Here is a 13980-nt window from a genome sequence, read left to right as displayed (position 1 = left end):
GTCTAATTAATTTTGTCATATGTGGTATTGTGATAAAATGCACACCGGTGTAGATATACAATTATCAAGACAAATATCTACCTAGATATTGACCTACAGTTGTTGAGCACTGCATCACAAACGTTGAAATATGAAGTACTTATTTATCGTTCTTATTATTTACTTATAGATAATTACAATACTGAGGAAAATAGTTTTAGAATCCATTTGGCAGTCAACACTGCTAGAGAACAACTTAAATGAGCTTTAATGTTCTGTTATATCATTACAGCCAAACAATAAAGCAGTCACACAAACTTTATTGGGATTTATGGGATTGCATAGTGCTTAAAGAACAGTAGAGTATTCATTTTTTTTAAATCAACTTTTTTCAAAAGGATGCATAATTCTAATGACTTATCTTTTGGTGACAGTGCAAATCCAAGTGTGAGAAAATGCGTTTATTGTTACTTTGCGAGTGCCTGTAATCTGAAATATTATTACTCTTTTGCTATTTCTGAAACTAGTCAATGACACAGAAGAAGTGGGACCAGTGCAGACAGTTGACATCAGCAACCCAGATACCACTAAATGGATACTGCGCGACTTGGAACCCATGAGCAAATATAAGTTCTACCTACGTTCCTGCACCACGGTGGGATGCGGCCCTGTTGTCAGCGAGGAGTGCACCACCACCCTAGAAACCAGTGAGTGATGGATGATCCCGAACTTGACTAGCTGTAGTACATCTGGATAAGCTTTTGGATGTGTGTGTGGTTGGGTGAATGTGTAGCTTGTACACAGTTGAATTTTGAGAAGCAGAATTGACTCAGACAAGTTCAAACTAAGCGAAGGAAGTGACAAAACCATTTCACTATTTCAAAACAGCACTGAACTAGCCGAATATGATATATGCCTGGGCAGTCAAGCTTTTCATATCTCCATGTAAGTAATTTTTGTGGATAAACAATTTCATATGGGTGTAGTAGAGGTTTTCATTTGTCACTGTCATGAGAGAGCAAGTGCTTATTGATTAGACAGAGAGTGCAAGCTATGAAACAATCAGCTAAGAAACAAAATTGCTTTGAGCAGGAGGGAAACTCTCAAGGTTCTGATACCGAATTGTGTAATCATGGAAAGAGTCGCTGGGTAAGTAATCATAATGAGCAGGCTTGTAGCATGTAATCGTTTCTTTTCAATTATACATCATTTGTTGAGGACTGAACACCATACTTCAGCTGGCTCAAACTCAAGCCAATCTTCAGTGAGATTGCGGGGACTGGTTTGGATGACTGAAACAGGAAACAATACATGGATTCACATGAGTGTCAGTCCAATGGAAAGCACTGTCAGCATAAATAACTTTTAAAACAAATGCACCTGCCAAAAATACCAATATCATTCAAGTTGCATTATGAAAAAAAAAAAAACACTAAGTGTTGAAACACAGTGCAGGTGCTGAATATGTGAGTGATTACGTAGTGTTTACTGGAAGAATCCTCATAGTCACAGAAAGAAACTTAATTGGCTCTTAGAGGTTGTTTATTTGCATGCTGAAAAGCCAACCAAAACGATTACAGGGAAAAGGACTCGTTCTTTATGTACTGAATTGCAGCTTTGTTGAGCTATCACATGGGTGTGTGTTGGAGACTTAAGATGTAAGCATCAAAGTTATTCATGGTAACTCTGCAATCACCATGTGTTTATATGTCATCGTTGTTTCTGTTAATTGTCTACTGCCTGATTTTCCTCACGCCACTAAAAGGCACATCGCTTTGAACATTATCTTTGATCATACAGTGTCTACTGTAAATGTGTGTGAATGTGTCAGTGCCTGCTTAGCAATGCAATGCTTGTCCCCTCTTTCTTTCTTTTTTTCCTTTCTTTTCTTTTTTTTTTTCCTGCAGCTTCCACTTTGGCTCCCACTGTTGGCCTCAGTATGTAGATCTATGTTTATGTAGACATTGAGGCATGTCATACCTACACAAACAATCTGAAATTGCTCTCAAATACCTGTTATTAATTCTTACGTCTTGAAATGATATATTTCAAAATGTTTTTGTTGGTGTGACATGTTTAGCAGTCAGAGTAGTATTTTAGGTAGAGATTGCATGATTAGATTTAGAAATGTGAACCAGTGTGGATGCTGTGAAACTGAATACATCATCTAGTTTCGAGACACAAACAGTTCAACACTTTATTTTTCCTGTACAGAATAAAAATGTGGTAAACACTGTGGTGTGTTCTGCAGATAATTGACCTTGTCTGCTGTTTGCCCTTGCCATCAGCAGAGAGCACTCTGTTGCCGCCTTTCATTAGAAAAATGTCAACTTCTTAGATAAACTTTGTGGCATCCACTCTTACAGCAATGGTAATGAGTAACCTAATTATGAATTCATTTTAATCGTGGCTTATTAGTGGCTGTAAACGAATATTGACTTTTATCCTAGCAACAGCCTACTTGGTGCAACATGTCTAACTCAAGGTGAGGAAATAAATGATGCTTTCAGAGCCAAACGCAGGAAGAAGATCAGGAATGCCACATATCCATGTAAAAAAAACAAACAAACAAAAAAAAAAAAACATTAAAATTTCCTTTAACAGGCAAGATCAAGTTAAATTAAAAAATCTATCACCTTGCATATGATCAAATGTAAAATGTAGTTTTTTACTGTATGATTTTCCACTGTAGACATGTAGTTACTAATTGTAGAGTTTAGCAGAAATTGCATGTGTGTTAACAGTATTACATAGCTCCCAAGGCTCTCTCCCAATTGATAACCACAAGGTTTGTCTTTCTTTTCAGGCAGGTCAGCTTCCCCCTCACCTCCAAGCACTCCAAAGCCCCGAGTGACCAAACCCACTCGGTCCACCATAGGTAGAGCTGCAGCACATTGTGACACCATAAGCATCAACCCAGGCAATCAAAAGCTGTGAAACAAATATTGAAAATACAAAACCAAGCGCATATATGTTTCGTCTGAACATTTTGCAGTTGCTAGGCGATATGATAACTCTTGGACTCATCTGGTTGGCTGTTGACTCACAGTTAATTGATACCATAAAGACAGAGATGCAAAATACCACTATGTTGGCCAGGCTAATTAGCTGCAGATATTTTTCTTTGATAGTTTATATTGTTTACAATGGTAACAAGAGCTGGAATTTAAGATAACAGTTCAGTTTTACTGTTTGTGTACACTGAAGAAAAAGCTGCTTTTAATTTCTCTGCTGTACCACAGGGAAATCTAGGATAATAGCTGTAGAGTGCAGTCACTTGAACAGGACAAATACGGTATGTCTAATTGTCAGTAATTGATTTGTTGGGCCCCATTCCCCCTGAACACAACAGTGTATTGACCCAACAGTCACCTGACATTTCCATGTAATCTTCAACTGGATAAGCAGAAACACGACTCTGGGACATGAAGTTGTCCTGGGCGGTGTCTGAGCTGAGAAAAAACAGTGAGGAGAAGGGTCCTCCTGGGCCATGGGAGGTGTGAGCTCATGCCGGGAGGATGATATTTACAGGACACTGAGATAAGTGGATAAGTGGAAGCTGTTGAAAGCTCCTATATCAGAATATTTTCTGGCCTCTCCTTAGAAAAAAGCCTCCTGACTTTGAAGCAGCATCTTCCAGGGCATCCGCTCCCTGCTGGCTGAGCAGCTGCTTTCTGCAGCATTTAATAGAAAACTGAGGAGAACAGAGACAAACACGGCAGCCAGCCTTGGGATATTTTTAGTTTGGGTGACTGTGTTAGTCAAAGCCATTGCCCACATGCAATGATTAGAATTACCATAGTTGCAGACTAATCCATCAACATTAGTTAGAGTGTCATTTGCAGTGGTTGAGATGGGCAGCACAGACGCAGGTGTCCTTGTCTACTGAATTATCACCTGAGCAAATACTGCACCTGAGCTGGAGATGCAGCAAAAGATTTGCATGTTTGCCATGGGGAAATGAAGTGGATTGTGCTTTGTTGACTACCTTAGACAGCTGCTGTCAAAGCATACTTTTCCATACTAATGCACACCATTCACAACTTTTAGTAGATGTTTTTCCCCTCTGTTAAGTATATTATGTATATCTCCTTTTAAATTACTTGTGTAATCAGTCAGAATTTTGTTCACATCTAGCAATTTGTTGCTTTTTTTTTTAGCATTTATCATTGTAAATTCAGATCTATTTGGATTTTAGAGATCATTAATAAGGGCATTAATAATTATCCAAAATTACAAACCATTGATAATAAAAAAAATAAGCACTCATTCCAGCCTTATTTATTATTTCATAGGTGCCCTCAATATCTGTTCATTTAACATTGCAGGCTTGCCCTGTGATTTTATTTCTTTATGCACATTACTTTTGTAAGTGTGCTGTTGAGAGAATCACCTGATGTCACCCTCTTTCAAACATAATTGATTTCTCTTTAAAGTAGTTTTAGGAAACGCTTGCCTCTTTCATAGCAGGTGAAGAGCAACATCCTTCATCACGTATTGACAACACTCCTAACCCTTTTCTATAATGGCTTTGATCTACTTTATACATAACGAACTCTTCTGTTCCATTTTTCTCCTTTCCTCATTTTCTCTTATTTTTCCATCAGTCCCACTCCTGTTGAATGTTAGCTCAGGCAGCTTTGCAAATATCAGCTGGATACCTGGAATAGAGCATGAGTTTTATATTGCGTATATGAACAACCATATGCTTATTACCTTTTTTTTTGGACATCGGTGGAGTGATTTAAGTAGAAACATCTGACATTAGCTGTGCATTAATCTGAGCTGTATGTCCAAATTAGTCCTTAATGTATTTTCATTCATATCTACACTAGATTCAGTAGCTGCATCTTGTCATGAATACTAAGGCACCCTGATCATTCAGCCCCTGTACAGGTGAGGGTCACTTAAAGACATCAGAGGCCTTAAACTCCTCTAAGACTTTGCACATCATTGACAGGCTTGAACCTGGGGCTGAGTACACTGTGTGCCTTATTCCTAACAGCAGGCTCAATAATTCTAGTATATTTGAAGATGTTATCACAACCAGGTGCACATGTGAAGAGGGAAACCAGAATAACTCAAACTAAAACAAAAAAGCAGCTGAACTAATAGACCTCTCATTGAACAGAGTGCAGGTGCACCCAGCGTGTCCTTGAGGAGTGACTCAAGCCTCGGTATGTGGTCTTTCACAGTGTCACAAGGATTTAATTTAGCTGCGTGGACTCGCTGAGAGGAATTACATTTGTACAGCGTTCCTTACTTGATTAATTAGACAAGCCGGATTAGCTGTTTAATATTAATATTGGACTGTTTCCATCAGCAGCACGCCCTGCCACCTTCTGCCTTTGCATCAGATAGGCTTGTCGATGTAAACATTCATCAAGTGTCCTGATGAAAAGGCCAGGATGTGTCAAAGTCACAGGCTATTGTTCTCCTCAGGTCTGGCCAGCATCCATGGAGGAATATCCACCCAGGGCTGGTTTATCGGCCTGATGTGTGCCATCGCTCTCCTCACACTCATTGTTTTGATCGCCTGCTTTGTCAACAGAAATAAAGGAGGGAAGTATTCAGGTTGGTTCTCACTAACAAGCACACACACAGCAGCTTGTTTGAATACTTATTCAGGCTTGGAGCATCATTATATTTCAATTTCACTGTTTGTTGCTATGAAAGAAATTCTAAATCATCCTAGAAGCCAATACGGAAACATGTAAGCTGATATGTTTTTTTTTTTTTTTTTTTTTAGTTCAGGTCTCAAAGTTATTTGAATGCAAATTTATACATAAAATATGCTTGTGTATTGATAGGAAAATGAGAATTTCATGTCCAGCATTTGAATGTTGCATTATTTAGGCACGCAGGTTTTTTCCATCAACAATCTAAACAAAGTGCAGCCCACAGCAAGACTAAATGCAAATGCTGCACATGGAGTGGCTGCGCAAGGACTGATGACATAAGCTCTGTGGTATTTCAGTGTTATTCTTCCTGTTGGGGACATGAAAGTCCTTATCGTCTTTATTATTCACTGCTAATGGCCATCAGGTTGTCGTCTGGGCAGCGATTGCTTTGCTCGTCAGCAGAAAAAAGAACGACATGCAGCTCTGTCCTTTGTTTTCTCATTAAGTTCTCATTATCACCCTGTAGCTCCAACAGCCTCCTATTGCCCAAGCGATGTGGTCTTTCTGTTATACCACATATAGGACTATAGATTTTAAGTCCTACAATATTTAATACTTCATTAACGTAAAATTCAAGTAACATTCATAGAAACATAAGCTAAAGCGTCATTTCATTTTACACTTTGATTAATATTTTGAAATTGTAGATTTATTCAAAATTTTGCAATCCTGTCTAAGGCTTGCAGTCATCTTTCATCCAATGAATAAGTGCAGGGAATAAAGGACAGAGACTCTAACTTATTCAAACAACATTACCAGTCAGGGGACCCAGTGCTCTTCTGTCCTCGTCTCTGGAGGAAATCACTGATATCTTCTCTTCATTTTGCGAGCAGTGAAAGAAAAGGAAGACCTTCACCCCGACGTCGAGTCCCAGGGCATGAATGATGACACATTTTGTGAGTACAGGTAAGTGTAACCCTCGGAGCACTATTTCAACACCTCACTGCAATTCACACGCAACAGTGTGTGAATTTCTCTTCTGCTACAGTAGCAGCTGTTTCCATCTTCTCAGTAATTCTCTTTGCATTTCTCCTCTCACTGGAAAGACAACCAGACATGCACGAGGTTCACACAGAGCCTGACACTCCTTCTGTTCAAGACATTTGATGGACTGAGTAACTGGAAAGTATGTGATAAACAGCAGTAGCGTCCCCAAGCTGTTTACACATCAATGTTGTTGGAGTGGTAGCTTCCCCTTAGAGGACATTGTGTTCTTAGATATAGTGTTGTGTTGGTGCTTGTGATGAGCATTGAATCATAAAGGGAGCCACAGAAGCTTTCAGATGGTGCCATTTTCTGTCCGGATGGAGCTAAACACAGTCTGCCCAGCACACTGCAGGAGCCTAAAACCAATTAGCGTAATTGAAAGCAGCTCATCTCCAGGACAGTAATATCTGGGCACGTTTCATTAATCCTTTAGTGGTCCAATTCATAACAGTCTACTGCCGTATGAGACCCAGCGTAATTCTCCCATCAGTGGGATCTGCACAGCACAACAAATGCTGATATGATGAAGTCCAAAGTGGCTTAGTGTGACAGAATTTAAACTTTGTCATGTTGACTCCAGGAGCCAGCTGCACCAGCTATTCATAAATGAGTCAAGTTTCTGTGTAAAGTTCTTTACTACAAAGTAGTGATTTACCATGTTTGGATACAATGGTAAATCCAAAACAATGTCTGTAACTGTTAAAGACCTTGATAAGAAACACCAAAAACGGTCAACACCAAAACATAAACCATTTTGACCTGTAACCTGACTACCTAATATAACATATTTAGGGACCAAAGACCATCTGTCTATTTTCTTGCTGAGAATAAAATAGGAAAATCAATACCACTCTCTTGTGTGTGCATTAATCATGAAGCACCCTCCAGCAGCCAGATAGCTTAGCTTAGCATAGAGTGGAAATACGGGGGGACAGATAGTATTTCTCAAGGGTCGCCTCTGTTTGCTTGTATATGGTCATGGTGTAAAAAGATTCTGGAAAGTTATGCTCCTATCCATAAAAATAACAATATAGTTGTTTTTTCCCCATTGTTTTTCTGCCAAGCTAAGACCACAGGCTGGTGGTATCAATCTTCCCATCTCAGCAAAAAAATGAATATATAGAATATATAAGCATATCCAAAAAATGTCAAATGTTTTCCTTGACAATCTTTCATTTATGTAGGTAGGTCTTTGTTTTTGTTTGTTTTATTTTGTTTTCTCTACATGCATACCGGTACATTGAGAAAATGCATAACATGCACAACTCACAAGAAAATCACAAGTCTTGGTTTTATTGACAGTTTAGGATTCTAACACCATGCTATTAGTTATGAATCAGACTCTCTCTAACGCACTCCCCGAGCTAGCAAAAAAGTCACCAATTCTCTAATTACAGGTAAGCGTTCTCATCCTAAACACTGTCATAGGTAGCTGGAAATGCTGCCAGTCTCCACAGCATCTAAGTGAACATTTCGCTGACAACCTGGAAAGAACTGTCGAAGCACTTAAGACATTACTTTTTATTCTTAGTTCTAACTGGCATTTCTCTGCCACATGCAACATAACAGTAGCTCTTAACATGTCACCTATTAGTTTAGATTTGACTTAGCTTGATGCGAACCAGCATTATTTGGTCATTTATTCTATTAAGTTTTGTCACTTAAAGTATTGTGTGCTACTTTTTGAAATTTAAATGACAATTTTCATGCAGTATTGGAAAAGACATAGTGGCCACTTTTCTATATTTTTCTTCATTTCTAATTTTGCACTGGTGCAAACTGGGGTTTACTGACTGTGTTCGTGTTTATATCTAGGGCTCTAATTTCACCAGGAATTTAAAAAGTAGTACTTATGAATATAATCATATAAAAACACTAAATATTTAATAGCCTAGCAATCAAGAAATATTACAGGACCACAGCATGCACCACTTTAATGTCCCCTTCACTATCTCATTTCTCAAGCAGTCACTCCAAACGCACTGATGCAAGTAGTGCGTAACAATTAATATTGTCTCAACATGTGCATCCGTGTGGTGATTTTCCATCAGTTTGCCAGTGGTAAGCACTAATACCAATCACAGTGGCTGTTCGTAGAAGCAGTTCTACATAGTTGCATCCTCCCATCCTCCCCAATAAGCTATAGAGTGAAGCCATGGGTGAAATGAGGTGATCCTAAATCCACCATGCTCCCTTGCAGTGACAACGATGAGAAGCCACTGAAGAGCAGCCAACACTCTCTGAGCAGAGAGATCAAAGCAGGGGACAGTGGGGATAGCCTGGTAGACTACGGCGACGAGGACGCTCAGTTCAACGAGGATGGCTCCTTTATCGGCGAGTATGTGGGGCGAAAGGAGAAGAGGGTGTCCGCTGAGATCAAAGCCACCGTTCAGACCCCAGCATGAGGAGCAGAACTGCCATCCCTTCTCCCCGATTTCATTAAACCTGCTGAGAGGAACAAATGAAAGAGGAAACAGACATTATTCATGCCGAGCACAAGTTTTGTGTCAAATGTAATGCGTCATTGCCAACTGCACACTGCCATCCTCATTTTATAAATCTCTGTTTTGTCAAGTTGCAACTGAATGACCATTACTAAATCCGGTGTATATATAGTGTATATTCTATGTGCGGAGTGTCCTTTTTTATTATTATTATTACACACAAAATGTAGAGGGCTTGGATTTTCTTTTTTTTATGTTCATTGCTTCAGCTGCAGTACTGTTTGTACAAATGTTAGAAAAATGTTACTCTTCAGTGCACATCAAGATATGCAGCTTTGCCTCTGATGTCATCTTGTAAGCAGACTGCGGATAAGCGGGGATATCAAACTGATATTTTTCAATTGGAGCAAATATTAATGACCTTTTATATTTCAGATGGATTCATTAAATGTGATGTATGATTTGTATAAAAGTTGCTTATTAACTTATTTTTTCCAGTGGTTTTATACCTGACAAAATAGCAAGGAGATTTACATATCATTACATATCATAAACACTGATTCTTGTGTCATGAATCTCTTTGTGATGTTAGAGGAAATATAATTTAGTTATTATGCCTTGTTTAAGAGTGTTTAGATCCATTGGATAGTAAAAATTACAAATCTCAAACTGCTTACTGTATTTGAGAGATTTTCAAAAAAATCAGATCCATTACAGGTAACTATTTACCTGATTAAATTATAATAACAGAACAGAAACTGGTGAATTCAGTTTGGGTATAAAACCTTTTCAACTTAAAAATGTTTGAATTGTACAAGAGCTCACATAGGAGGGATTTAACATTTTGGTTAATATGCTTACTTGATTTCTGAGCATTAGATGAGCAGAGTGATGCAAGTCTCACATCTCCACGCTAATGTGAAACAGCCAGCTAGCTTAGCATACAGACTAGAAACAGCTTGATTTTGTCCAGAATCCACTTAACCGCACCTCTAATGTTCTATAACAATATGTTAAGTACATTATATTCCCTGTGTTTAATCTGTATAAAAAGCAAAGTGTAAAAACATTAATGTTTTGAAACTTTGGTTAAAAATAAAAGATAAAGCTAAATGGTTAATTAGTGAGCTTTAGAGGTGCATGTAGGTTTTAAGTTGCTATGCAAAACTAACCAGTTGCTAGCTATAGTTTTATATTTAGCTTACTCACTAAAGTGGTAGTTGAGCATCTTTTGGTATTCATCTAACTCTCAGCAAGACAGTGTATAAGCATATATATCCTTTTAAAGCAGTATGTATTTTGATTGCAAACCTTTGCTTAGACCAACAAAAGTAAAGGAGCAGAAGCCAGGATATTCTGATGTTGAGTCCATAGTACTGGATCCTTCATTTCATTTCTTATAATGCAATTTGATCATATCTTTCATCAGAAACACCAAGTTCTGTGAAACTCCATGCTCCTTGTTTATAATGCAGGCCTACTGTTAAAAACGTGTAGTCTCCAAGTCCAAATCCTGACAACCCTGGTAAAATCACTATAACATCAGAAGGGTTTTTTTCTCATACTACTCCCCATCTCAATAAACTGATTTGAATGTGTGAAGTTGGTGGAGTGCCCCTTTTTGAAGCATGTGCATAGTACCTGTAATGGATTATAGAATTGTAATCAGATTATTGTAATCTGGTTGCATGGTATTTGACATCCACCAACATTTCTGATACAAGATTATGTAGAAAATGTTACATCACTCTTAACAATCGTTACTCTGTTAGTTTAAATATTCTGTCATTGAAAACACAGTCATTATGTTGTTCAGCATTAACATTAGCACCATGATCAGAACAGTTGCGATGTTTTGTAAAAATTCAGCCATGCATGTCACGAATGATAATTGGTGTTTTTGATGTCATTAAATTGCTTTACTTTCCTACTTCCTGGTAATGGTCTGACTGTTTGGTCACTCCCATCAACAGTAAATGACAGCCGAGAAAGTCATAACTGGTGAAACGCCCTCATCCACTCTGAATAAGTTAGACTATATATGAGATATTGTACATATTTGAGGTGTTACATTAACAAAATGTGATGCCAGGGTCAAGTCTCTGTCTGGGTTGAGTATCTTCCTTGATTATGTTGGCTGCAGGAGAGTTTCCTGAGAAATCAAAGGAGTGGGCTCAGACAGACACTGAATCGGGGAGCGAGAGCTTGTAATCATGCCTGACGGTTGATAGGAGGTAGTGGAAAGTGTCACTGTGAGGGTTCTTACTGTGAGGGTCACATCTGTCTTCGACACTCAGCCAGGTTTGCCATGGCTGCTGCGGTTGGTCTCCAGCTTTCACATGTATGACCTTCAGATGTTGATAATGGACGATCTGGTAGCCATACTGGAGATCCTCAGCTGTCTGGCAACAGTATGAACATTTGGATAAGGTTTTACACATGCAATCAGTGCTGGGGAAACTACTCACACAGCTTAATCCTGCAACATAACAATTACTGCTCTCTGGAGAGAAGCTCAGCTACATCACAGTCAGAGAGACACAGTTTGGATAACTAAAGCTTCTAAGAGAAACGTACTAGGAAAGAAATCCAATAACTTAATACTTCAGTTTTTTGTTAAGTCTGCCTTACAGGTCACAGCAAACACATGAAATGCTGTGAGCTGATCAGATTGGTGAAATTACCAGAAATATTTTTCCGTAGTCACCGTTCATCTCTGGAGGCCTCGTCTTCAAATTTGGCAGTTACTGTAAACTTTGGTACTTTATTGCAAAATAGGGAAAAGTGTCTGGGGCTACTTTGTATTCAAATCAGTTACAGTACAACAGATTTGAGCTATAACAAGTTTTCACAAAGGGAAAAATAAAGTAAAATATCCATATAAAGTTTTAAAACCCCTCCTGCAGCATAATCTACTTACTGTCCATCTGTATGCACAGCATGTTCTAAATGCTCATATATTTAAACCTTATTGCTTCTGTTTAAAGCATCAGGCTTTTTCAACTGTGAGTACTGTTTTTTTTCTTCTTTAATGTTAATGTACAGCACATTTAGTTCTCCTGTGTATGTACTTGCATTAAGATGGCCTTGTTTTGCTTGTTTTGCTTATCACTTAACGCAGACCTTTGAAGTCTACAGAGGTTGCGTATTTGCTCAGCTTGAAATGTAATTACAATTATGTTTTTATACTTACCAACTTTTGTTTGGTCTAAAAAAGAAACACCTGCCTGCTCAATATTGCTAATGCAAATGCACTCAAGCATTGAAAAGCATAACAAAACTCTTATTATTAAAGTAAGCTTGGTAAGTAAAGTTCATATTGGATAAAGCATTTATAATAGCAAATATAGTACACAGATTTTTTTTTTTTTTTTTTTTTTTTTATCCTTTAACATGTTCCTGACTAGAGCATCTTGTTTTGGGGGAGATTTAAAGGTTTTCTTTATTATTTAGACAAGAAACAAGCCAGTTGTTACAGTTACGCCACTTTAGAAATGTGGACCCATGCCAACATGGGAAATCAGCTCTAAGCACATGAAGTAAAGCTGTTCTGAACTCAGCCACATAGAATCCAGCAGGGCCTTCTCACTTTGCTTCAGAATTAGGACAAGTTAATAATCCATGCCCAAAAAAAAAATTTAAATGAGACTCTAACAGCCTCAGTGCAATAATGAGTCTGATGGTCATAACTTCCTCTGCCCTTATTATCATATCATTTAGCCTTATGCATGTGTGTGTGTGTGCTATAAAACCATGCTATTCCGCTGCAGCTGTGCATAGTACCTAATCAGTTTTTTTTCAACCACAGCGTATTTTCTTTTGATTTCGTAACTGAAGAATTGATATTGCATCAACTACATTCAACAGTAAAATGTTTCTATGATAATACAGTAAGAATCCCCAAATGAAGGCCTTACGAAACCCACCTATAGATGGAGCTTCTTATATAAGAAAGTGAAATTATGCAATACATATATATAGTTCTGTAAAAGAGTATTTGCCCCCTTCCTGATTTTTTTTTTTTTGAATATTTGTCACACTTAAATGAGACTTAAACAAAAACAAAAGATAATAAAGATACAAAATGCAGATTTTATCTGATAATTTCATTTGTTAAGGGAGAAAGCTGTCCAAACCTACCTGGCCTATATGAAAAAGTAATTGCCCCCTAAACCTGATAACAGGTTGTGCCACCCTTAGTGGCATCAACTGCAATCAAGCATGTGATAACTGGCAGTGAGTCTTTCACATCACGATGGAGGAATTTTGGCCCACTCTTCTCTGCAGAATTGTTTTAATTCAGCAACATTGGATTGTTTTCAAGCATGAACAGCCTGTGTAAGGTCATGCCACAGCACATCTCAATTGGATTTATGTCCAAATTTTGATTAGGCCACTTCAAAACCTTTTTTTTTTTTTTTTTTTTTTTTTTTGAGCCATTCAGATGTGGAGTTGTTGGATCATTGTCCTGCTGCATAACCCAAGTGTACCTAACCTAGTCACAAACTGATGGCTGGACATTCACCTTCAGGATTTTCTGAATCTGGTAGAGCACAATTAATTTTGGCAATTAATTTTTGCATACCACCACCATGTTTGACTTGGTATGATGCTCATTTTATGAAATGCTGTGTTAGTTTTACACCAGTTGTAATGGGACACAAACCTTCCAAAAAGTTTACCTTTTGCCTCATCAGTCCACTGACTATTTGCCCAAAACGTCTTGGGGATGTTTTTTGGCAAATGTGAAACAAGCCATTGTATCCTTTTTGGTCAGCAGTGGCTTTTGCCTTGGAACTCACCCATGGATGCCATTTTTGTCCAATCTCTTTTTTATTGAGGAATCATGAACACTGATCCTAATTGAGGCAAGTGAGCCCTACAGTTCT

The 13980-nt window shown here is 38.1% G+C and overlaps 1 protein-coding gene across 7 annotated transcripts in view; it reads left to right on the top strand.

The window, feature by feature from the left end:
* The window catches only part of chl1b (cell adhesion molecule L1-like b), a 58330-nt gene extending 47298 nt beyond the window's left edge, over positions 1-11032 (top strand). For 5 of the 7 annotated variants that reach the window (XM_026307998.1, XM_026307997.1, XM_026307996.1 and 2 more), the window contains 5 exons: positions 507-686; positions 2786-2857; positions 5422-5553; positions 6494-6566; positions 8848-11032. In XM_026307998.1, the coding sequence (XP_026163783.1) occupies positions 507-686; positions 2786-2857; positions 5422-5553; positions 6494-6566; positions 8848-9052 (662 nt within the window). In that variant the 3' untranslated portion in view covers positions 9053-11032. The remainder of the gene's footprint in view (positions 1-506; positions 687-2785; positions 2858-5421; positions 5554-6493; positions 6567-8847) is intronic. The other 2 variants (XM_026308000.1, XM_026307999.1) reach the window with 1 other exon arrangement.
* The last annotated feature ends 2948 nt before the right edge of the window (positions 11033-13980 follow it).

This window comes from Mastacembelus armatus, chromosome 5 (genome assembly GCF_900324485.2).
Source record: "Mastacembelus armatus chromosome 5, fMasArm1.2, whole genome shotgun sequence".
NCBI lineage: Eukaryota > Metazoa > Chordata > Actinopteri > Synbranchiformes > Mastacembelidae > Mastacembelus > Mastacembelus armatus.
Note: the sequence above shows the minus strand (reverse complement) of the source record. Positions and strands in the feature narration are given on the sequence as shown.